The sequence below is a fragment of the Haliotis asinina genome, chromosome 6 (genome assembly GCF_037392515.1).
Source record: "Haliotis asinina isolate JCU_RB_2024 chromosome 6, JCU_Hal_asi_v2, whole genome shotgun sequence".
NCBI lineage: Eukaryota > Metazoa > Mollusca > Gastropoda > Lepetellida > Haliotidae > Haliotis > Haliotis asinina.
Genome location: NC_090285.1, coordinates 866,815 through 893,848, shown reverse-complemented (window position 1 = coordinate 893,848; position 27,034 = coordinate 866,815). Strand labels below are relative to the sequence as shown.

At 39.1% G+C, this 27,034-nt stretch overlaps 2 protein-coding genes across 3 annotated transcripts in view; one reads left to right on the top strand and one right to left on the bottom strand.

Annotated features, from left to right (window-relative positions):
- The window catches only part of LOC137287357 (sodium-dependent multivitamin transporter-like), a 32,260-nt gene extending 21,521 nt beyond the window's left edge, over window positions 1–10,739 (bottom strand). The window contains exons 1-2 of one of the 2 annotated variants that reach the window (XM_067819611.1): window positions 10,668–10,739; window positions 9,846–10,236 (exon numbers count right to left, since the gene is read on the bottom strand). In XM_067819611.1, the coding sequence (XP_067675712.1) occupies window positions 9,846–10,211 (366 nt within the window). In that variant the 5' untranslated portion in view covers window positions 10,212–10,236; window positions 10,668–10,739. Of the gene's footprint in view, window positions 1–9,845 lie in introns of both variants that reach the window. The other variant, XM_067819612.1, reaches the window with a different exon arrangement.
- LOC137288274 (uncharacterized) lies at window positions 1,080–9,771 on the top strand. Its single transcript, XM_067820749.1, has 4 exons — window positions 1,080–1,189; window positions 5,164–5,269; window positions 8,555–8,701; window positions 9,757–9,771. The coding sequence occupies exons 1-4, from the start codon at window positions 1,080–1,082 to the stop codon at window positions 9,769–9,771; spliced, it is 378 nt and encodes a 125-aa protein (XP_067676850.1).
- Window positions 10,740–27,034: the final 16,295 nt, after the last annotated feature.

Genomic DNA, 27,034 nt, shown 5'->3' with positions numbered 1-27,034 from the left:
CATTTCAAATAGGAAATGATAAATAAAGGCTTGTGAGGTAGGAAACATAAACAAGGTAAGAGAGGTAGGTATTCGGTTGCGGAGGAAATAAGCAAGAAAGTAGGTCGTTAGTGCCTGTTGGAGGCAAGTTGAGATGATTCATAGATTAGGTAAAGGGAAAATGAGTGTACTATCAAGATGGAACAACTTGTCCGGGGACCTCGGTAGCAGCTCGTTGTATTCCAAGAGACATATATGGTTAGGAGATTTGAGGTTTCTTGGAATCCACCTCACAGCCTCATGAAATAGAAGTGGGGAGTGAAAAGTTAGGTAGGCGTACGGCTTGTTGTCAAATGGGCAAAAGGAAGAAGGTGTTGGCTGTGACGTACGGATCCAGCTTTAAGGGGTAGCAGAGCCCATGGTCGGGAGTCGTGCGCTATCATTCTTGTGTTTGGTCACAAGGAATCGTCTGAAAAACTATCTTAAAAAGCACCAGCATTTGGCTTAAGACGGAAGTTTTGCAGCTGAAGTCTTATAGAGTGACCATAAAGTGGGCTGACCAGCAACACAGTCTTAATAAACTATTAAACAAAGAATTATCTTCAAACTTCTAACACTTGTGTACAAGTCGCTTCATGGGCTTGCTCCGATGTACCTGCAAGAACTGACAAGCATACACCAACCTGGACGTACACTGAGATCTGCAGACCAGAAACTGCTGACAGTTCCACCATTCCGGACCAACACATATGGTGGCAGAACCTTCAGCAGAGCAGACGGTGATCTGTGGAATGGGCTACAAGTGGATGTCAGGCGATTTGAAAATTTCAGCAGCTTCCGGTCCACACTGAAGACCATCCTCTCCAAAAGAGCTTACGGCTTAGCGCTCTTGAGCAGGAGTATTTTCTGGATAAGCTGGCGCAATATAAATGCATAATTTATCATTATGTTTTACAGATTAAGATTGATATGCAGGCAGGCCGGGAAGGCTCATCATCAGCTCAGGGCCCTCGCCCTCTCTACACGCAGCCCAGACATCAAATGGGATTTCTCCCAGAAAACAATGCCTAGTCGAACCCACCATGAACTTTCCGGAGAATATGAAGGCTCTCCAACACTGCAGCATTCTGCATTACCCAGATTGTCAGAAGGGCTGTGCTCCCGGTGGAGAACCCGGGTACACTCCTGATCTGCCCCAAGAGATCTGGAGGTACCAAACCAAGGGCATCGAGAACAAAGGGGAGTCTTCAAAGACTTAAAGGGGAGTCTGATGACAGTGTACTTGGGATGCAAGCGAGACATTTCAAAGGCGAGTTTGGCATATTTATCATGCTTTTCCCGAATGTTCCCAATTACATTGCTGTCAAGAGGAACAGAAAATTCAATGATATATATAATTTCATTGGTTTTATCAAAAAGGACAAGATTTCAAGGAATTCGTCTCAGACTGTAAATTGGCCTATTCCAGAGAAGTTTAAAAGCATCATTTTCCAGGATGCCCTGGACATGTTCAGGGTCGTACCATGGATGGACCTCGGGGTCAAAGCCACTGGCATTGTGGAGACGATAATAAAAGCAGTGAGCCATGCCATCATGTCTTTTAAGATATGCTGTTTGTGCCAAGGAAGGGCATCCACTGACAAGGTGTTGGACAGTCTCTGTAAATTCACTGCATAGACGACATTTCATGTTCACATTTTGGTTCAGAATCACACCCTGGCGATTGCGAGTGGGAAGTGACTGGTCCTGAGCAGCAAAAAGGAAGCCCTCAGTTTCACATTTGAGACCAGTCGACTTCATCCAGGCGTAGGAGTCGGTTGGACTGCTGTTCTGTTCTACACACTGCATGTCCACACGATGCAATGGCTTTTCTCAGAAAGCTTCTCCACAGAGGACCGACTCCGAACAGACTTGGTGAAGGAATCAACTTCAAATTTCAGATTGTGTCCAAAAACCTTGGCACGCTTAAAATTTCTGTGGAATTCCATGCTTTCAGCGTGAATCTTGACGTGCATCACCAGAGGATCATCCGATAAATAAACATGTGCAAAAGTACACAATAAAATTCTGTCACATTCATAAAACCCAGACCTCCAGAATTGATTGGCATGTATAAACGATTAAGAGAGGAACGAGGGTGGTGTGCTCTGTTATCTGACATGATCCTTCTGGTCAGGCGATCAAGACTCTGGATGTCTTGCTTGGTCCAATCAACTACTCCACTTTTCAGACAATCTGGTGAGATGTAACAGACAAACGGCCTAGTTACTTTCTCATGCATTTCATGGTCATAATCACTGACCCATGGTGCCTCCAGGTTACAGTCGCCGGGTATAGACAACTGTTTCCAGAACCTTTCATTGGCATCCATGGGAGGCCGTTTATCATGCTCACCGTCACCAATCATTTTAAGTTGCCTATAGAATTGTTTTTCATTGTTTCTAAAAAGTCTGTTTTGTTTGATGAATTTGTTCTTCTTTTCCCATTTTGTTATCATTATTATTATTAAACGAAGGTCATCGTCTTGTGGTTGCTGGAGGAATTACGGTAAAACTTCAAGGGCCTCCGGGTACTGACATTATCCCCTATCGTCAGGACCGAAGTACAGGGGTGTACCGTAATTCGGGTAAGGACACGCCATCCCAGGTGCGGGATCCTGACGTCGTCTGTCTGGCAGATAACGTCCATGTTATCATACCTTGGAGAAAAGAACATATATAATTTGAAAAGTGACCCACAATTCACACAAAAACTCTTAGCATTGTGACCCAGTGATAACTATCACTTAATCAATGATAATACAAATTACAGAAAACACACTCTTCTAACAATATCTCCTACGTAAGAGCTATTGCGTCCAGTGTAGGACGCAGTATCGCCTACATTGGACATAGCAGATACTATCTCCTTACTTAGCTTATACTATTTCCTGTGTATGAGCTTACGTAGCAGCTATCAAGACTTGCGGAGGCCATAATATCTCATACGTAGGACGTACTATGAGGTACCTGGTATCACCTGCGTAGGACTTAACATGTCCTACGTAGGACTTACTTTCTCCTACATAAGACTTAGCACTTAGTATCTCCCATGTAGTACTTAGTATGTCCTACGTAGAACTTAGTATCCCCTACGTTGGACTTGGTATCTATAGTTGGAGATGTTAATATACATTCATCTGAAATGATCGACACTCAGTTTCGCTGTTTCAATCACTGTTAGAGTCTACAGTCATGTGCTTTATTCACTGTTAGAGTCTACAGGTATGTGTTTCATTTACCATTAGAATCTGCTGTAATAAATGTACTATAAACATCTGCTGTTCGTTTCACTATTAATGTCGCTTCTTCCACTAAATGTTGCACATCACTGCCATGTGTTCAACTAATTGATGCACATTACTGTCATGTGTTGGATCGATTGTTGTGCTTTACTGCCTTGCGTTCCGTTTGTTCTACTGTTGCAGTTATTTCACTTTTTAACGCTGCACTGGTTACACTTCACTATTTTGTGATGGATATTTCAGTGGTCGTTGCACATGAATCATAATCTGCGTGAACACATGTCCTGTTGACAATCCAGGCGTACGTATTCCTTATACTTACTCAAACAACTATAATGCCTGGATGGTATAATGACCGATCCAATTGGATCCTATTTCTGTGTTTTTTACCTCCACATTTAATCATGTCATGTAATAATATGATGTCTACAACGCGTATTAAGCAGTGTCGTAAAAGTCAGATTGCAAAGCTTTACATTTAGATAGTATTGAGGGTTGTCCCAATTTTCAGAGCAAAAATCATGTGTCAAGCTCGGGACGTTTTTGTACAATGATAGCTACGTCCCTGGTCTATTTATCTGAATCCCTACACTAATGTCAACCACTTTGCCATTGCTAGAAATATCTGAAAATTTTCTGTGGTTATAAGGTTTCATATTTACCTAAGTATTGTGTTATTAGAAGATCAGTGTGCATGGCTGTTCATCTTGTACAGTGTGTTTGACATACTGTTCCCCTTGTTCAGTGTGTTTGATATGGTGATCTCCTTGTACAGTGTAAGAACCTGTTCTTTCAAACAGGCATCTCCGTTGGCAAGACGCTTGATGTCATCTAAGTGGAGGAGATGAGTAAGAGGTGTTGGGAATCTGTGCTGAGGAGGTCCGGGATGGTAACCCCCCTCCCTATAGAGCAGAAAACGCAAAGGATATAAAGACAGGCCAGAAAGCAAAGGACTGAAGGGGTCCCTCTGAAATATGCCCATTCTGGTTGGAATAGATTCCGAAGTCTCCACCTGCCCTTGTAAGTACATCTGAAGTTTAGCCGACCAGCAACTCATTAAAGACTTGAGTGAATCGAGCAGTCGCTCAGGGTGATCAATATTATCCTATTCCTTTTGGACGATCTGGCTGGAGGCTGAATATGAATAGTAGAAGTAAAACCAACAAATGTGGAAACATATGAAATATTAACATAGAAAAAGCAACATAATCAAAGTAGTTGTTTTCTTCGTTAGATCTGGTACATATATACAATCCCGTCTTCATGTTCCACTCCTGCTTGACACCGGTACATGAATCTGTCGCACGCAAGAAGAAAATATGTTGTTATCCATAAAGTATGCCCTTTATTGTACTTCTAAACTTCTAACTCCTACAATGCCACTCAAAGAAATTGTCTCGAAGTTCTCACTACAATATCTCAGTTGCGAATACGTTGAAACAAGCCTCTCTGTTTCCACCTTATCTTCATAGGGAGGAAGTGACCTACGCTTATGCCTCGGTAAGCCCTGACGTAAACATTACTATAACAACACTTAGTCCTGACGTGAACATTACTATAACAACACTAAGTAATGACGTAAACATTACTATAACAACACTAAGTCCTGACGTAAACATTACTATAACAACACTAAGTCCTGACGTGAACATTACTATAACAACACTAAGCCCTGACGTGAACATTACTATAACAACACTAAGCCCTGACGTGAACATTACTATAACAACACTAAGTCCTGATGTAAACATTACTATAACAACACTAAGTAATGACGTAAACATTACTATAACAACACTAAGCCCTGACGTGAACATTACTATAACAACACTAAGTAATGACGTGAACATTACTATAACAACACTAAGCCCTTATGTGAACATTACTATAACAACACTAAGTCCTGACGTGAGCATTACTATAACAACACTAAGTAATGACGTAAACATTACTATAACAACACTAAGTAATGACGTGAACATTACTATAACAACACTAAGCCCTGACGTGAACACTACTATAACAACACTAAGCCCTGACGTGAACATTACTATAGCAACACTAAGTCCTGACGTAAACATTACTATAACAACACTAAGTCCTGACGTGAACATTACTATAACAACACTAAGCCCTGACGTGAACATTACTATAACAACACTAAATAATGACGTAAACATTACTATAACAACACTAAGCCCTGACGTGAACATTACTATAACAACCCTAAGCCCTGACATGAACATTACTATAACAACACTAAATAATGACGTAAACATTACTATAACAACACTAAGCCCTGACGTGAACATTACTATAACAACACTAAGCCCTGACGTGAACATTAATATAACAACACTAAGTAATGACGTAAACATTACTATAACAACACTAAGCCCTGACGTGAACATTAATATAACAACACTAAGTAATGACGTAAACATTACTATAACAACACTAAGCCCTGACGTGAACATTAATATAACAACACTAAGTAATGACGTAAACATTACTATAACAACACTAAGCCCTGACGTGAACATTATTATAACAACACTAAGTAATGACGTAAACATTACTATAACAACACTAAGCCCTGACGTGAACATTACTATAACAACACTAAGCCCTGACGTGAACATTAATATAACAACACTAAGTAATGACGTAAACATTACTATAACAACACTAAGCCCTGACGTGAACATTATTATAACAACACTAAGTAATGACGTAAACATTACTATAACAACACTAAGCCCTGACGTGAACATTAATATAACAACACTAAGTAATGACGTAAACATTACTATAACAACACTAAGCCCTGACGTGAACATTAATATAACAACACTAAGTAATGACGTAAACATTACTATAACAACACTAAGCCCTGACGTGAACATTATTATAACAACACTAAGTAATGACGTAAACATTACTATAACAACACTAAGCCCTGACGTGAACATTACTATAACAACACTAAGCCCTGACGTGAACATTACTATAACAACACTAAGCCCTGACGTGAACATTACTATAACAACACTAAATAATGACGTAAACATTACTATAACAACACTAAGCCCTGACGTGAACATTACTATAACAACCCTAAGCCCTGACGTGAACATTACTATAACAACACTAAATAATGACGTAAACATTACTATAACAACACTAAGCCCTGACGTGAACATTACTATAACAACACTAAGCCCTGACGTGAACATTAATATAACAACACTAAGTAATGACGTAAACATTACTATAACAACACTAAGCCCTGACGTGAACATTAATATAACAACACTAAGTAATGACGTAAACATTACTATAACAACACTAAGTAATGACGTAAACATTACTATAACAACACTAAGCCCTGACGTGAACATTACTATAACAACACTAAGCCCTGACGTGAACATTACTATAACAACACTAAGCCCTGACGTGAACATTATTATAACAACACTAAGTAATGACGTAAACATTACTATAACAACACTAAGCCCTGACGTGAACATTACTATAACAACACTAAGCCCTGACGTGAACATTACTATAACAACACTAAGCCCTGACGTGAACATTACTATAACAACACTAAGCCCTGACGTAAACATTACTATAACAACACTAAGTAATGACGTAAACATTATTATAACAACACTAAGTAATGACGTAAACATTACTATAACAACACTAAGCCCTGACGTAAACATTACTATAACAACACTAAGCCCTGACGTAAACATTATTATAACAACACTAAGTAATGACGTAAACATTACTATAACAACACTAAGCCCTGACGTAAACATTATTATAACAACACTAAGTAATGACGTAAACATTATTATAACAACACTAAGTAATGACGTAAACATTACTATAACAACACTAAGCCCTGACGTAAACATTACTAAAACAACACTAAGCCCTGACGTAAACATTATTATAACAACACTAAGTAATGACGTGAACATTAATATAACAACACTAAGCCCTGACGTGAACATTATTATAACAACACTAAGCCCTGACGTAAACATTACTATAACAACACTAAGTAATGACGTAAACATTATTATAACAACACTAAGTAATGACGTAAACATTACTATAACAACACTAAGCCCTGACGTAAACATTACTATAACAACACTAAGCCCTGACGTAAACATTATTATAACAACACTAAGTAATGACGAAAACATTACTATAACAACACTAAGCCCTGACGTGAACATTACTATAACAACACTAAGCCCTGACGTAAACATTACTATAACAACACTAAGCCCTGACGTAAACATTACTATAACAACACTAAGCCCTGACGTAAACATTACTATAACAACACTAAGCCCTGACGTGAACATTATTATAACAACACTAAGTAATGACGTAAACATTACTATAACAACACTAAGCCCTCACGTGAACATTAATATAACAACACTAAGTAATGACGTAAACATTACTATAACAACACTAAGCCCTGACGTGAACATTACTATAACAACACTAAGCCCTGACGTAAACATTACTATAACAACACTAAGCCCTGACGTGAACATTACTATAACAACACTAAGCCCTGACGTGAACATTACTATAACAACACTATGCCCTGACGTAAACATTACTATAACAACACTAAGCCCTGACGTGAACATTACTATAACAACACTAAATAATGACGTAAACATTACTATAACAACACTAAGCCCTGACGTGAACATTACTATAACAACACTAAGTAATGACGTAAACATTACTATAACAACACTAAGTCCTGACGTGAACATTAATATAACAACACTAAGCCCTGACGTGAACATTACTATAACAACACTAAGTAATGACGTAAACATTACTATAACAACACTAAGCCCTGACGTGAACATTACTATAACAACACTAAGTAATGACGTAAACATTACTATAACAACACTAAGCCCTGACGTAAACATTACTATAACAACACTAAGCCCTGACGTGAACATTACTATAACAACACTAAGTAATGACGTGAACATTACTATAACAACACTAAGCCCTGACGTAAACATTACTATAACAACACTAAGCCCTGACGTGAACATTACTATAACAACACTAAGTAATGACGTAAACATTACTATAACAACACTAAGCCCTGACGTGAACATTACTATAACAACACTAAGTCCTGACGTTAACATTACTATAACAACACTAAGCCCTGACGTAAACATTACTATAACAACACTAAGCCCTGACGTAAACATTACTATAACAACACTAAGTAATGACGTAAACATTATTATAACAACACTAAGCCCTGACGTGAACATTATTATAACAACACTAAGTAATGACGTAAACATTATTATAACAACACTAAGTAATGACGTAAACATTATTATAACAACACTAAGCCCTGACGTGAACATTACTATAACAACACTAAGTAATGACGTAAACATTATTATAACAACACTAAGCCCTGACGTGAACATTACTATAACAACACTAAGTCCTTACGTAAACATTACTATAACAACACTAAGCCCTGACGTAAACATTATTATAACAACACTAAGCCCTGACGTGAACATTACTATAACAACACTAAGTAATGACGTAAACATTAATATAACAACACTAAATAATGACGTAAACATTAATATAACAACACTAAGCCCTGACGTGAACATTATTATAACAACACTAAGCCCTGACGTGAACATTACTATAACAACACTAAGTCCTGACGTAAACATTAATATAACAACACTAAGCCCTGACGTGAACATTACTATAACAACACTAAGCCCTGACGTAAACATTACTATAACAACACTAAGTCCTGACGTAAACATTACTATAACAACACTAAGTCCTGACGTAAACATTACTATAACAACACTAAGTAATGACGTGAACATTACTATAACAACACTAAGTCCTGACGTAAACATTACTATAACAACACTAAGTCCTGACGTAAACATTACTATAACAACACTAAGTAATGACGTAAACATTACTATAACAACACTAAGTAATGACGTAAACATTACTATAACAACACTAAGTCCTGACGTAAACATTACTATAACAACACTAAGTCCTGACGTAAACATTACTATAACAACACTCAGCATCAACGGGTGCCGTGTTTCGCCTTCGTGTGCGGAAAGCTAAAACTAAAAAGTCGCCTTCCTGCGAGTAAACCAAATCCCTGTGTATGGAATATGTGTAAATAATCTTATCATTTGTGTCACTCTCAAAACCTGATGAAACAGCTGAAGTGTATATTTCACCTGAAAAAATAGACACAATGCATGAAATCTGTTATGGCCATGCATAATAATGAATACATTGAAATGATGGGAACAATGGAGGCGATATCTTCATCGAAAATGGTATTTTTACATGCATTCATAAAACTTCGGAAAACGCTCGGAAATATTCGGATATTTCCATGTTTTACACAGAAAATCGTGTGGTGATCACATCGCAGTATATAGCAACATGAGCATTCCCTGCAATATCCATCCCTCCCTGTCATGCACTCTTTGTTTACCTCATACACGCTGGTGATCCCAATGTTGTACAGCACAGAGTTGAACACGTGGGCAGCTCCAGCTACTGCCAGAACCAGCCCCAGAGCTATCCACCAGAACATCGTGTTGTAGTTGTAGATTTCAGCCGGAAGTCCTAGCAAGGTCAAGGCCGAGAGGAAGGTCACAGCCAGGGACAATGATACTGGAAGTACCCCCATACTTCTTCCTGCTACCAAATATTGAGCTGGATCGTGATTCTTCTTGTCTTTCATTGCAAAATATAGTCCTATAAATAACATGCCTGACAGTGTGCTGGCAAACACCACAAAGTCCACCACACCCAGGGTCTTAGTCTCTCCAGTGTGGATGCTGTACGACGTCTCCATTTTGTCTTTCGGTGACAGTCACGTTCTGCTTGAAATAAGATTGACACAGAATAGAACACGGACTAGGACATGCATGCGTGTAAATCTATCACGGTGATACGTACAATAGATGTTTCAGTGCCATAGGAATAGTAGATGTTCACGACATGAACATGTGTGTCACAAGGATGCGGAGCGGCATATTTATTATTCCGATGACGGCATGTTAGCAAGGTTGATACAATCCTCATGGCAACATACAGAGTCATGGCAACATACAGACTCATGGCAACATACAGAGTCATGGCAACATACATATTTCCCGGACTGCTCTGCCATGAAACCGTTTACCCATTACACGTCACAACCAACCAACGAAGCAGCAGAGCATATCACTGCTGACATAAAACCTGATACTATTTACTTCAAATACAGAACATAGTTTGTCTGTTGGCAAGTTGTAAGTCAGAGTCTTACCTCCCCGTTCCTACTTCACAGTAACCGATCACGCACAACACCTGGTTGCTGGGCGCGATGGGAGGAGACAGTGAGGTACTTGATGCATTCACACTGAGTCATAGTGCACATGTGCAGAGTGTGCTATTTTTGAAAATTACATTAAATTGTGATATATCATGAACATCCCGGTTTATAGCTCTTTAACCGTGTGAGTGAGTTACATCAGGCATATCGTGACCATAAAACGTATGCATAATTGATACATGTACAGCAAGCATATGTCGGAAAACAACTAGATTACTACATATAATACACATGCATGTCTGAAACCAGGTAGTATGTATACACGTATTTCGTAGATAACCGTACATATATTGCGGACCACAGATTACCAGCAACTGAGGTTGGGCAACAACAAGGCACGGCTGAGACTTACATAACCTCTGCTATCCACTTGACACACAGGGGGCTCGCACCATCAGTGCAAGGATGACATCAATTTTGATGAATAAATCAACACCATAAAGTAGCAGACATGCCTGACTGTTGTTTCATTGCAAAGCACAAGAAATGGCGAGTACTCACCCTTCAGTTTACCTAGTCAATAACTCGACACCGCCACGCCATGGCGATCGGTTTCAGTTTGAGCATTGTGTTGCAAGTCACCCTACTCTATATGCATTACATCTCTCATGGTGTCACACACTTTGAGAACGCTTCTGTTGGTTGAAAACCAAGATATTATTGATGTCAAGCAATAAGCTTGGATGCTTATGAATTTGAAATGCAACTATAGGATCACTTATTGACTGGCAAGTTTTGAGTAGATGCATAATCTCTTTGGATCAAACGCTCTCACGCTTTACATTTTAGTTTACTTTTAATCATGACTATATAGCATACCAATGCACTCTGTAACGAGAGTGTGTTCTCTGTAATTTCTATTATCATTGATTAAGTGATAGTTATCACTGAGTCACAACGTTTCGAGTTTTGTTTGTGGATTGTGAGTCACTTATATTGTCATATAGTATACATGGCAACAGTATTTTTAGCGGTAGACCTTTTTTGATAGCAGTCCGGTGACCTGCCCTTGGCAGTCTATTGTTATTTCCTGTTCTTGAATGTTCTGACTGAGACAGTCACTCTTGGCTTGAATGTACCCGACACTGTGTCAATATATATAAAGACTGGTTGTTGTGTTGACGGACATACACACAGACGTACACTCGGAATTACTGGAGTTGTGTCCCTAGGCAGATCAACGTCTGTCTGTCAACAGCATCGTCTACTTTCAAGATTCAAGACTGACACTGCATGCCTGACTGCTCACTGTGGAAACTACCTTCAGTTAGAATATCTGATCCCACTGTAAAATGCCAAGATTCTAGTTTGTTGATATTTTATATGTGTGACCAGTTATCTTAGTCTTGTGACTCAAATAGAGTGTACTAGAAATCTGAATTGTAATTCATTGTAACTTGTTCATTGTTTGCTCAGTATGTTATTGAATATTTTAGACTTCTCCAAGTAGTATATTGTGGTTCAAAGGGGACTCTTATACCTTTTGTCACGGCAAATTATTACCTGTGACACAGGAAAATCACCAACCTGTGATTGCTCTCATTACTTGTCTTTGATGTTTCCCAGTGTAGATTATGATGGTAGTAATGCTATACACAGCTTCCACAGATTTGTTTCATTACGACTGCAGTTCTACCTACAAAATCAGATTTTGCTTTGGGAATGGTATATTGTGGTGTATATACCTTGTGGTATATTTTCGTGAGTCACTGGGGTTTTATCACAGAATAAATGTTGAACTACACAATCATGAAATAATGTGTTCTGTGGCGGGCATTTTAGAACTTGAATTGATGAAGAAAGACGACAATTTGTATGCATATACATCACTTGCTTAGCAACGACATCATGATCTATGTCGAAACATCGCCTTTCACAGAATAAAAGAAAATTGACAACATTCTTCATGAAATAATGTGGTTTCAAGTACATTATCTCCAACGAGTTTGTTAATGCGCATTGCATATCGCCCACCAAACACCCCTACGTCACAGTGGACCTATCCTGGCCACTCATAAGAATCGATCAGCCCTTGACATTTAACCAAATGTTGTTCTCGTTCGAGACCTAAATGAAGATTTCTCGGGCACAACAAGCGTGTCATAAGTTCATTGTAAGGCCCTATAAGATATAATAATGATGTTATTTAGATCAACAATACACATGGACTGATCATAACCCCAATGAATATGCGTGGCAGATTATTTGAAGCCGTGCGTGCGGACTTGAGCAGGCGTTACAGAGACAATGTGGCAGAACTTCCACAACAGCATCTTGACAGGATCATTTGTCAGTGTGAAGATGTGTAGGAGCTTGCATCCGTCCCTGGTGGGCATAAGAGTTACTGAACACGACTTCGCTCACTTCAACTTTAATGTTAACAGTTTGCTCCATCAATGCAGCACATTTTGGTCGACAGTTTCACGGGTTGTGCTTTTGATGATTTGTAAGTCTACTGTTTCATTTTGTTTATCAGGTGTACATACGTTTCATCTTTCTACAGTGGAAGCTGTCAAAACCGGCATCAGTAAAATCTGGCAAGTTGTCAACACTGGCATAAAATCTCAGTCCCATCCGTGGCTTGTAATTTTATCACCAGTTGTTCAATCCGGCACAGTCCCAGTGAGTACCTGTTTAGACAGCTTCCACTGTATTGCATCATTCCATGATTTGCAATTACTTGTAATGAATAAATAGTAATTGTTTAAAGTGAATACAAACTTTTGACGGTCAGACAACACAAAAGTATGATCTCAGATACTGTCATTATTGCATCATATCACGGAGATCTACGCTTCAAAGATCCTATGTGTTTGATACATCAGAGAAATGGTATAGTCTCCCGTTAGAAGTCAGGAATAGTTCGTCTGTATGTCATGTAATGTACGTCATGGGCCCATGGTTACGTCTGTGGTTACAAGTTTACTCCCTTGGTTGATGTATAACAGATGACTACGGATGTGCAATGAGGAGGGTGCATGACGTATTACATTTGCTTAGCAACGTACATATCCGTGTTTCTAACAACTTCAATATTTGATGATGCCATTAGCATATTAAATATAGGTAAAGATGGCTACTAGTAAAACGTTTGTGCAATATATCTAATCCTTTCATATCACAATAATACAGTATAAGTTGTCTAAAACGGTACTCACTGGGACTGAATTATCCGGTTTAGACAATGTGTCGAATTGAAGAACTGGTGATAAAAGTACAAGGATGGGACTGATATTTTATGCCAGTGTTGACAACTTGCCAGATTGGACAGATGCCGGTTTTGACAGCTTCCACAGTAATCACCCATGAACAAAAAGTTGTTTTCATTTTCAGTACATTGGCTGTTAAAATATACACACATTCTCGTATCAGGCTGCACTTTATTGTATCTACCAGTTTCAATCCTACGGTTACGAGATTCACATCTAAATCGTGCCATGGTTATCCTAAACTTGTTTATCTGCACAAAAGTTCCATACAATTCTTGCCCGAAACAAGGTTACAAAGTATTTTTTATGACTTTAAAACATAAGCAGCGCCAGTTTCGGTCACAGTAACATTTTAATCTAGACTCGAACTGTGAAAAGAACTTTTGTCTGTGACTAACAAACTTCCGTTCTAAAACATCATCAAACGACCTTAAGTGTAAAACCATTCTATCAAACAAGTTGATGATTTGGTATGAAACGAGCAAAAGCGAGCGTGATACTAAATCTTTTACGAGTTTAATAAAAACGATATCTCACGGAAGTAGTTTAGTAGTTTTGTTACGGTTAAAAATTAGTCGTGACAAAAGGTGTAAGAAATCCCCACAGAACCAGCAAAATTTAACATTGACAAGTCTAAGATTTTCAATGATATTTTATATTTAGCAAACAAAGGCAAAAATATACAGATTCACAAGAGAGGTTTCATATACAATGCAAATGAGTCAAATCTACAATAATGGGTTACAAATATAGTGTCAACTCATGGAAGTCTTGATCTGAGAGTGAGAAACAGTTATGCAGAATGTAACACACCGATTGGTCAGGCAACGGTCATGTAGATCAAGCGCTGACGGAGATTGATGATGTTACTGTAGTAGCGGACGAGGTTCCAGTTGGGGAAATAACCCAGAACAGCTACTGGATGGTGAGCTGACAGCAAGCAGTTTATTAAGCAAACCCAATTTACTAGTCAGTGTTTTCCAGCTCTGTAAATATTATATAAAAATACTATTACCATACATGAGATAAACTGCTTGTATCAGCCATATCACATAATATCTTTGAATTATGCCTGAATAATATAGAAAGGGAACAGTCACTACAGTTAAACTGAAAAGAATATTTTCTTCAGAATAAATTATGCCTGAATAATATAGAAAGGGAACAGTCACTACAGTTAAACTGAAAAGAATATTTTCTTCAGAATAAACTGTATGCCTACAAGGCTGACACATTACAACCAACTTTCAAGATCTACAGCCAATATATACAATATGTACAGTTAACTTACCACTGTGTGGCAATGAGCGGGCAGTTCATTAAGCCATTCTAATATCTGCACATTTAAATATACTTATACACTAATTATGAACTTTCAATAACACAGCATAAATTGCAAGTTAATTTGTTGGCTCAGCAGAGGAATATATCTTATCAATGCATTAATTTAATGCATTTAATTCTTATACATCTACACATCGGCATATCTATATATACATAAATATGAGGACAAAACACAAACTGACCTTGTACATGTACTTGAAGAAGGAGACACAAAATAGATTAAAACACGTTTCTAAAACATTTAAGCAGAAGTACTAAAATCATCTCGGCCACATTAACCCAGTATATGTGTGTCCGTCTCGACAACACGGCTAGTAGCCTTTATATACACAGTCAATATTTCCTGAAGGTTCGTGCACTTACGACCATCGCCACTAACGTTGAATCTTCTAGCAGTGTTCCGAAAGTACACTCAAATAATCAAAGCATAACCTCAAAGGGAAATAACTCTAAAGCACTTCCTGAAAACCTGCTCCCACACTACTAAAAGTAGTGAGCATTTATGACGCGAAATGTGACCCGTAATAATTATTTCTTAACTAACAATACAATTTATATTCGCATTGTGACGTCATATGTTAAGCCCACACTAGTGTCTGTGAGATACCATTTATCTTACAAGGAATTGTTCGAAAACGTATCTAACGAGCGAAAGCGTGTAAAATAGGTTTGGAAACAACGAGTTGTAAGGTAAATGGTATCTGACTGACACAAGTGCAGTAATCTGTTTCTTACACATCACAAAATGGCACCATTTTATGGTCGAATAGATTCAAATTTCACAGGTTCTCATCGTAGCTGCACAACAATACAGAACACGACGTTTATGAATGAGTGACGTCACTTGGCTTCCTAATGGGTTATAGTGATCCTAATTGTTCCAGTTACCACCTTATTGATGAGACTTAACTGATCTCAATTGCTACTACAAACTACGTACTGTACAAACATTCTCAGTGCCCAGTTGATCCAATAGCTAGCTTGTTACCACCTGACTGACGTCCTAACACCTGACTGACGAGCATAACACCTGACTGACGAACCTAACACCTGACTCACGAACCTAACACTTGACCTAATTGGTCTTAATTGGTTACACTCGTTGTCCCAATTTTGGCAGTGAGATCCAACACCTGCATGGTCCAGTGCACAACAGACTGCCAAAAATGGGAAGTTACCATTAGTTACCGACAATATTTCAGTCATATCGTGACTAAAAACAAGTTATAATATCATGATAATTTAAGGCAGATAATAAACACCTGTCACCGAAGGACAGTGAAACAACTAGTTTATCGCAGGTATAAATTTAAAACTAGAAATTAAATTTGAATATTTTAAACCAAACAAGAGCTAAAGTTTACACTAGTACTACTGACCCGCTCGTCAATACATACACTACATCATTACCCTTCTTCTCTGTCATGAACCTTACCTGTAAAATAAACAACCAATGGGGGCATGGTGGGCGAGCTAGCTAAGGCGCCAGGCTAGTGATCCAGCGAGGTTGAGGTGTTGGGATCGAGCCCACCTGTGACCGGGTGTAAAAATATTGGAGTCAACATTGTGTGCAGACTCTTTCAGTGTTGTCACAACCCCAAGTGTACAGTACACAACCCTGTGCACTTAAAAGAACCTACGAAGCCGTTGGTATATGACCAGATGGTGGTCACATGAATACGTGCATACACCTAGTTGCGGGTATAGCAACGTGCAGTAAACTTGGACAAAGTACTGTGACTATGTGTCCCAGTCCACCCAGCTGTCGATTTGGGTACCTCATTAGCATGAGAGAGCCACAATAAACTCGGTGCGCCTAGAGCAAGAGTTGTATACTCCCCAGGGAGTTGAAATTGAAATACGATGTGCTGTTGAGATTGACATCCAGTGATCGAGGGGAAAATACCAGCGCCTTAAATTGAGCATGCACTAGTGCGTGGATATGTGCGCTATATAAATATCCTATATCTATGTATATCAATGAATTGGGTTTGTTCATTGTGATTATCGAAACACACAATCAATCATCGAGGGGAGATCGAAACAAAAAAGAAAACAATGAATTTTTAAACGTTTATCAGCATGTTGGCTGTTTTCTCTGAGTTCGGAGGTCATTTTCTCCTTCGCAGTGGCCGTTTTCTCTATTTTTGGGGGGCCCAGTTTCGCTGGGGTCCGTTTTCCACGTATCCCTTTCTCATCACTACTCGTTCCCAAAGGTGACCCTCCACAAACACGTTTCTGCTACATCTTCGCGTCATCAAGCCAATAGTGACAATGCAAAGTAGATAGGATCACTGAAAAGTAATATTTAAACATTGTGAAACGACGATGGTGTCACTGTTTATTTGTGAGTCGAACTGAGACATTATATTCGTCGGAAAACATAAACGCGATGTTTCCACAGGTGATGTTAGCTGAGTGAAGCAACTGCGTATCAAGATCGGGGAGCTACGGTGTAGTTTACTGTAGGCAGCTGCAAGCTGTACTATATGGCTTCTGTCGTAGGCGACATACATCGTGGAGTCATCTAACACCTAACTGGATGCCGAGGGGTTTTTTTCAGGTGCACATTTTCGTAAGAATAGAAAAGTGAACGTTGTGCGAGACTTGCGCTCGCGTGGTCCTGGATCTACGTACGGCTATAAAATTACACAGAAATGTAGAATATTTCATTTCTTATCCGTTGGTATAAATACAACTGTGGTTACCTCACGGGTCTGAGAAATAGACACTGCTAAATGTTGTCCAAAACTTTTGGGTGTGTTAAAAAGCAGTCATTTTTCCGCTTTTTATCGTGTACCAATGAAAGCACGATTTTTTGAGACGTGGGAAAAAACGACACTGGTTTGCTGATTAGTATATCTAACCTAATTTCCAGTCAGTGTGTAAAGGGTCTCGGGTTCTGTGTCAGAATTCAACACTCTTTAGACAAAGCATAATACGAATGGTTTTACCACTGAAATAGTGTCTTTGAATATGTCAACAGATAAACGGTTTTACTACGTATCTTATTGTGAGCAACACGCGCACCTGTCAGGCATCGATTCAGCGTAAATGACAATTTCACAACACATACACCTGTATACATACATGTACCTGAATATTCATGGAATATTCATGGAATATTCATTTAGGATATTACACTTTTCTTCTTATGATTATGTAATTATTTCACTTCATAAGTATGCAATGAAAGTTACAAAGAGATCGCTTTTTTAGTATGGAACTATGGTTTGGGACGCAAGGTTTGTTAACACATCACCTGGTTTATATTTATTAAAACAATTTTCGTATAAATATTGTTTGAGTTTGATATTCTGCCATCAAAATATGTTTAAATCGAATCTGAATTGACTTTATTATCCAGAACAATGCTAATGCATCATAAGAGGTTTTTGACAAACTCGCACCTGGTCAATCAATCTTCATAATTGTTTTCTCGTTTAAAAAACGACACAAACCAATGCAATGAATAATATAATTCCTTTAAATACGTGTGCCTATACATTTCGTAAAATGTACAAATCGTTTTCATTAATATTATCAGTTTTACTTATCAGGTTGAATTAAATCGCTCTTTATTAAACTGTCCATATGGAACTGCAATATTTGTCCCAATGTTTTGACTATTGTACATCACGGGAACTAAAGCAGATGTTGCAGTAATGGCTACGTGTGATCTTCTAACACTTGTGTAGAGGAATAAAATGTGATATAATACACAAAATACACATCACAATACTGAAAGTACAATCGGAATGGTATACTCATGTTCAACCGACTTTCACCTCAAAGAAGTTGCCTAATATGTGCAACAATGTTAACTTGTGAAATCGCTACCGTTGACTGATTTACTTCAAAATGGCGGCTTTGCTGACAAGGGTACACAGGACTTTTCCCTTGATTCTGGGATCCTTTGTACATAAATGTGAGATGTAAGTATTCAGAATTATTCTGACTATCTGTATATTCTTATATGTTTTTTATCTTTACATTGTAAATGGCGGAAGAAGCCAGAATTGCCGATAAGTACCATTGTCGTTATGCGTGATTTTGCGTCAGTCATGGCGTCACGCTGCACTAAAAGTTTGGCAGTTTCTTAAGAATTATCAAATGATTGCATTGTATGTACTGTTAATTTGCTATTTCTTGCTACGATACTTTTCACTGAATATTCTAAACGTATTGAGCCATTGTAAGCAATGGTTACAGTGCTGGATGTTGGAAAATTTCCGAAAATGCTACGCAGTGTAAAATCGGAATGAAATTATTTACATTTCAAACAAACGCAGTCTCTCGAGCACAGCGTTCGTTTTCATACCCAGTATCTTTATCTAGACAGTTGGTGTGGGTGACAAAGACCATTTGCAATTTGATTCTAAGACGCTTGGGGAATTCAATGATACATAATTATGTTGCAGCTGACTATGAAGTATACATGATGTAATAGGCGTGTCAATACCGGCCTTCTCGAAACATTTTGTAAGCATTATCCAATATGGCGGCGCACTTCGGCGTTATTCTAGGTTCATCGGCGACGGTTCAGAATTATCATTAAAGGTTACATGAAAACTTGATAGCAGTGATCATTAATATGCTATTTTTTAAATTCAATACTCACAGTATTTATCCGATTTTCACATTCAAAACATACAACATAGCGACATTTAAGATGAAGCCTATTTTGAAATGCAATTTAGCTTGGTCTGAGATAGTAGCGGATGGTATCAAGAAACTGGGAATTTTCCGAAGAGTTCAAAACTGTGAAGTATATGTGTGTGCGTGGTTTATTTAGAAATTTAATGGCCTTCCCTTCTCTGGAGGGAGATTGGTGCGCCCCAGAAAGCGTTCCCATCTGACGTAAGTAATGGCAGCCGAAATCCTCGCAGCCGACAGGGTGACTTGTGCTACTCTGACGGATACCGCTCCAAATGCCCTGGTCCATCCCCGCCTCCTTGGCAAAAGTGACCATAGCTTGGCAGGCGTTCGAGAGATGTCCGTGTCCAAGGAGGGAGGATCTAGCGGAATGGGTAATTTTGCCACCAGAAGCCTGATCCTCCTAGAAAGATTCGCCTCTTGCCCTAGAAGAGGTGGAAGGTTGATCCAACATCACGCAGTGTATCCCGCAATAGCCTCCAACCTAGAAGCAGAGTCAGACTGGAGGGTTAGGTTCCGGAGTAATAGGGTCGCTGTCATCCCCCATTGCTTTTTTCTCCTTCCTCTCCTTCTCCTTCCTACCCTCGTGTGATACGACCACGTCCTCCCTCAGGGGGACCAGAGGGGGAGAGGAGGAACAGGAGCGAGAAGCTCCCCTCTGGCATAGTCCTGATGGGGTCCCACTCCTCTGCCTCTACATGAATAACTAACTCCTCTAAGGCGGACTGAGAAGGGGGGGGGGGGGGTACCGATCGTCTGGACGACGCAGGAGATATGGGCGGACCTACAGAAGGTGCCGCCTTCTTCTGGGGAGACTCCCTCTCACTCTTTCTAAGTCCCGCCAGGTACTGATGGAAGTCTCGCTCAGAGAGAACCTCACATTCTGCGCAAGTGTTATCCGGGGCACAGGGGATCTTGCAAAGCCTACACTAGGTGTGAGGTTCCCACTTAGCTGACTTCCGAGTGCCACACTGAGTACTAAAGGAGGCGAATTACCGTGGTGGAACAGACGAAAGGATTCGCTACCAAGGGGCGATGTCCGTTTAAGCTCCAATCTGAGGAGAGACACATCAGGGTCCAACCAGGTGGAAGGTTCGCCTATCCTCCTCTACTACTGTTACAGTGCATATATTTCCTCATATATTTTTATATTTTTCAAAAATAATTCTTAACTAAGGAAATCCGTATAGGAGCAATTACTATGCATAGTGTATCTTGTTTTGTCAAGCAAAGCGTCAGGCAATTAGCAAACACGTCCATGCCAGCCTTAACTAATTAATCACAGATGAAATTAGTGAGCTGTGTCGGCACTGGCCTTTCTTCTCGGCTACATCCCATGGTCAAGCGCAGATAGGTAGGCCCATCTCAGCAGGAGCATCTATACCACCAACTAGGCCGTAATCGAAAATCAACTTTACCATCGTACCACCCTCTTTGTCTTGTCGTAAATGCCATGACCACGTACTGACAGATATGTGGATTAGCAGCTGACACAAACCGGCCATGCCTATACCATAAAGAAAATCAAGTCTTGTTAGGTAATCATCTCCTTACCACCCACCTCGTATAGTAAACCTTGTCAGCATAGGGTAGATAATGCATATGGAAAACTCCAACATCGGAGAAACTTGATAACGACAAACGGGTAGAGCTGTGGGTTATAAAATCCTGGGTTCTTCCATCTCAGGCACACTTGCTTGAATAAACCCAAGGAACTCACAGCTCTCTCCTTTCTTGTTTCAAGGTAAGAAACATTTAAACCTTATTCTTGTTTATATCTAACTTGTTATGTCTTTGTAATTATCGTCTTAAAAGGCTAGAGTTATATTGAAGCGCTCCTACGATATTGAAGCACTCTTCAGTGCAAGTGCTGGTTTTACATTAATCCTTAGCCACTACCCAGAAGTATTTAATTATGCACATTGCGTCGTGGGCTCCTCAAGTTTTATGTTTTTCATGTACAAACGAATATTTCTTTTCTATCTTTCGACACACAGCTGTACATGTCTTTGTCCAGTTTTATTCAATTTGCGTGTTAGATCTGTACATACAGGTTAGATTCGTGTTCAGTAGCCTAGATGCTTGTAGTTTAGTCGCAAAATCAGTTCCGAGAGTTTATACAATTATTTCGAGCAATGATGAATTTATATGTAGGGCAGTTACTCCGTATTTTAAGAGATTCCGTGGATCAAATAATATTCGAGTAGATTTGCATCAAATACGCGTTCACAGAACAGGTTACAACAGTCAACATTTGTATTTTGATGTCTCATAAACATAAATAAGTATTTCACTTATGATTTGAAACGTTCAGTTCCACGTGCTCTTGTATACGGTACAGAACAGTTTATACGTGAATTTAAATACCGTAATCATTCGAAAATGGCACTGTCTTCTCTTCCTATTTCACGAAATTATACTTTCAAACCCGCATAGTTCAGCATGTAATTTCAGCCTTCATTCTGTTCCTATCCAGTGCCGTATTTTATCAGAGCCATCCTAGAAAGTTAACATTGCCATTTAGCTGTGTTATTGTCTTGTTTGTAAAGCACAAAAATGTACATTCCGACATCTTTAAGTATAGCATTACAGTATTACATGTATTCTACGTTATTGATAAAACTCCATATATATCGAAACCGTTCGTTGTCCACGGCAACATCAGTCGGAACACATTTACCATAGTCACCCAAATAATTCATGATAAAACAAATTAGCATTACTCTAGCTAAAACTGTACCTTCTCCCCTGCAGTTACACATATTACTTACTTATGTCACGTTCCGTATTGTATTGAGAAAACATTTGCTAACATTGTAGTTAGAGTGCGTCTGTCAATACCAGAGTTAAATGGCTTATGTCCAGTCTGTACACTACATGCCCTTTATCGTATTTGCTCAATGCATGTATTTTGATAGTTGAAAACTACTGTCATTAATCGTAAAATCTTTACCGTAGTTAATGCATCAAGCGCGACCTATCATAACGGACATTAATCCAAACCGTAGTTAATGCAATAGGCACTACATACCGTAATTATCGTGGTGGACCCATTACCGTAGTTAGAATATTAGGCTCTACACCCCTGATAGTCATAAATCGTTACAGTAGGTATCACTTTACCCGCAAGATAGGTTATGTTGTATTATTTGTATTGTGTTTCTGTAAGCAGTTACCATACATGCTCTGTATACTTGACTTATACTGAAAGTGTATTAGGATATTGATTGTTATGTCTATTATTTGTATGTCATTATTATGTGTTAATTGGTGTATTGTGAATGTCATCACACACTTGCTTGAATAAACCCAAGGAACTCACAGCTCTCTCCTTTCTTGTTTCAAGGTTCGCTCCCAATAGCTAATTCCCCAAATCGAGGCTTGACAGCCCCTTTAGCCTAGTAAAGTTAAAGGTTGCCCTAACCGGCACAAGCTAGCTGTCTTACTACGCACGGGGGAGCAACAGAAGAAACGCCTAACGAATGGTCCACCTTGGCGGAGGGTCCGTCTGTCCTCCACTACTCCGCACTGGGGCGGAGGGGTTCGATAGTAGAAGGAACTAACAAAGGATCCGCCCAGGCGAAAACTAGGAACTTTTGTCATTCTTGTTTGTTGTTTGTTAGGCCTGCTGTCGATTCACTCGTCAGCCGGCGCTCCTCTTGCACGAGAGGTGGAGGGGTTCAATAGGTAAGAGAACTGTGCTGAGAGGCGGAGGGGAAACGAGAGTCAACTGATGAAGGGTTCATCAAGACGGAAGGTCCGCCTATCTGCCTGAGCTACACAAGCGCGAGAGTTTCGTGTAGCTCGTGCAAGAGGAGCGCGGGCTGACGAGTGAATTGACAGCAGGCCTATCAAACAACAAACAAGAAAGAGAAAGCTTCCTAGTCGCACTTGACTAAAAGCACCCGACGGGGGTGGTAGGGAGAGATAAAGATGCAAGAAACGAAGTATACAGCTTACTAATATCTGCCCAGTCCACAAGATGGAGTGGCCAAGCAACACTTGTTGATTCGCTCGTCTCCAGTAAGGGATATCCCGGAATGACGTGTATAAGTCATCTCATGACCTTGGTGACCTGCCGTACGTATGTTGACATCGCGTCTCTACTTTGTGTAGACTGTGTTATGAGAAAAATTGACTAAGCGCAACTCAAGTGGGCAACGTTGGCTTTCTTACCTGATAACATCATAAGTATCTAAAAAATCAGGACTTACCTCGCTCTCGCTTGGAAAATACCAACATGGGAACTCATGTAATATCCTCTATAAATAATGAGAAACTGAAATGAACTATGACCTAATTGTAAAGGATGTGTTGTCAGTGTGATACATGGTGATACGATTCAATTACCAAGGCAGTGATGCTCAATGAATTACATACAGTCAAAATACAACCGATGTGGTACATATACGAATGTATGGTACATGATGAGAAATGTCCTGAGGAAACACGATGGTGAGAATCAACTTCAGTTGTTGGATGCTGCTTATGACAAATGTTCTCATACATTTCAAATGCAGTCGGTTTCTGCTTACAAGAAGGAAGCCATGTGAATGCAGTCTTTCTACTTTTGTTCACTGTCGCATTCCTAAAATTTTAGAATCCATGGATTTCTTTCGACCAGTGTGGGTCTTGGTCTGCTGACGCTTGTCAGCTCCGGGAACCAAGTTAATGTTGCGCAAACGGAATTACATTGTCGACATTTTTCAAAACAGATAGATCCATGTATCCAGTGTAAATTAACAGATATATCTGGAGTCTGTCTGTGACTATCCTCATTGCGCACAAGTTCCATTGTTAACCTGTGGCTGTTACAAATGGTTATACAAAGAAATCAAAAACAAAGACCTGCTCGCGTATTGGACTAATGTAAGTAAAGACAATGAGATATCAGTTCTGTATTTTAAAGTCTTTCATCAAGATTCTTGCACAAAACGAGCAATTCTTTCATTTCTTGGGTCAGTTAGTCGTATTACTTCAGTCGAAGATATAAAACGACTGGCGCAATAGGTCAATCAATTACACGTATTGTTGAACATAACTAATACTTGTCTTGGTGAAGTTCGTCAGCTGTCGTCATCATATATATAATATACATACCTATTCATCTTACCTCACACATGAATGTCACTTTCTGCTGATTGGCTAAGCGCTGTTCTTTTTGTTTTCATTGCACCCCGCATAGAAGCGATGTATTATTTTCAATGTACACCGCTAGGAATTCCGAACTCTTCTGGTGCTTCATTGTAGTACTTCTTTGTCTCGAATAACATTGAATTATGCATGAAGCATGGAAATTACCGATGTGTTGTGATTGAAAATCAATGGAACGGAGATAACTCTAAATCTGTTTACCTTGTGTCTGCAAAATGGCGATTCGCCTCGCATTCAACAGAAGTGCTTCAAACCGTTCAAAATTAAAATTAAGGTGTTCGGTAAGATAAATATGTTGTTCGCTGGTCCCTCGGTTCATGCACCCTCGTAGTGTACATATAAATATGTATTTATACTGCCCCTCCATCAAATTAAGTACGAAAAAGGTTTTACCACAACCCGTCTGCCCACATATTATACCGCATCGCGGAATGCATGGTAAATTAATGAAACAGGAAGTGATGTCAATTGAGACATGACAGATTTTATTGTTGTCAGGTGAAGGTGTTTTATGTAACAGGAAGTGATGTCAATTGAGATATGACAGATTTTATTGTTGTCAGGTGAAGGTTTTTTATGTAACAGGAAGTGATGTCAACTGAGACATGACAGATTTTACTGTTGTCAGGTGAGGGTGTTTTATATAAAATCATGCAAATAAAAAGTATAAACTGCTAAATTCCAAAAATATGTTTAAAAGTTTCTTTGGTGAAGGGTTTTTCAATAAACATTGTGTTTTTTTTTTTTAGATTTGATGTTCAAAACTCATAAGAGGTTTTGTTGAGGGTGTGGTAGAAAATTCTATGTGGTTGAGGTGCATCTAAATTATGCCCCTTTGTGGAACATTTATGTCACTAAAGACGTGAGGTGGTTCATTCTGGCCTCAGTTTCATATTGTGTGTAATGTGACCAGAGATTAAGTCTCTGATTGGGTACAATCTATTTTTGGGGATATTAATACACTGAGTGTCCAAGCACATGGCACTTAGTATCCAGCAACAGAACAGCACAGAAACAACAGTGTTACTTGCCACAGGTTAGTTTCAGTTGATATTCTTTTATTCAAATACACTTAAGATAAAATGTTATCATTTACACTGTTTAAATATAATTTAAGAAACATTACAAATAATTATTTTCAACATAACAAGTACTTAAAGTATTTCAGTTATTGTATGCCTTGCAGTGGTATGAATTTGGCAAATGTTATTTGCAGGTGCCAAACAGGGTAAATTAAACTGCCATTCCTTTCCACAAATGGGTAAGGTTTATTTTCTTAAAAACACAATTTATTTTTCTCACTGTATTGTGTGAATGTTGTAACCCAGTGTATTGCAATACATGATTATTTTAATTCAATTTATGCAACCTGAATGTTAATCCATGTCATACAACATTTTCAAGAATATTTTGATGTTTATACTGATATCATCACATGTTGCAGGACGGTTTTTGTCATTGTTGGTGGAATCCATGTGGATTTGGAACTGAGTAGTAAAACGTCCTCCCCCTACCAGCGTTGGTTGCCATATAAAGAGTGGGTCACATTAATAGTGGGAAATACCCCAACTGAAGTCTAGTCTTTCGAGCAGCGCCGTAGTTCCATTTGGATAAGACGACCGCTACCGTGTAGACTGTTATCATCCGTCGATCTGATATCCAACCATAACGAGTATTTTGTGGATACGTAATCACCGATATTCACGGAGTATAGATCCAGGTCACTGACCACGTAGTTAACTATTTATTTCATCCCACTGCTGGTATGCTCTCATTCCATGGCTAAATAACTGATTAGGCACTCCCGCTACAGTCACATCTACTTTGGTGATCCCTGGGTTGAAACATTTCTCGTTGTCTCTTTTGAATGGTTCGTATTCATCCACGGGTATTATTAAATTTCCTTTTATCGATCGAGCTCGAACGTTCATGTTGATA

What these genes read in the sequence shown, in the direction of transcription:
- LOC137288274 (XM_067820749.1), top strand. Translation starts at nt 1,080, where the DNA reads ATGAAGGCTCTCCAACACTGCAGCATTCTGCATTACCCAGATTGTCAG. An exon ending in CTGCCCCAAGAGATCTGGAG is followed by an intron (nt 1,190 to 5,163) that starts GTACCAAACCAA and finishes AACAACACTAAG; the next exon opens with TCCTGACGTGAGCATTACTA. An exon ending in TAACAACACTAAGCCCTGAC is followed by an intron (nt 5,270 to 8,554) that starts GTGAACACTACT and finishes ATTACTATAACA; the next exon opens with ACACTAAGTAATGACGTAAA.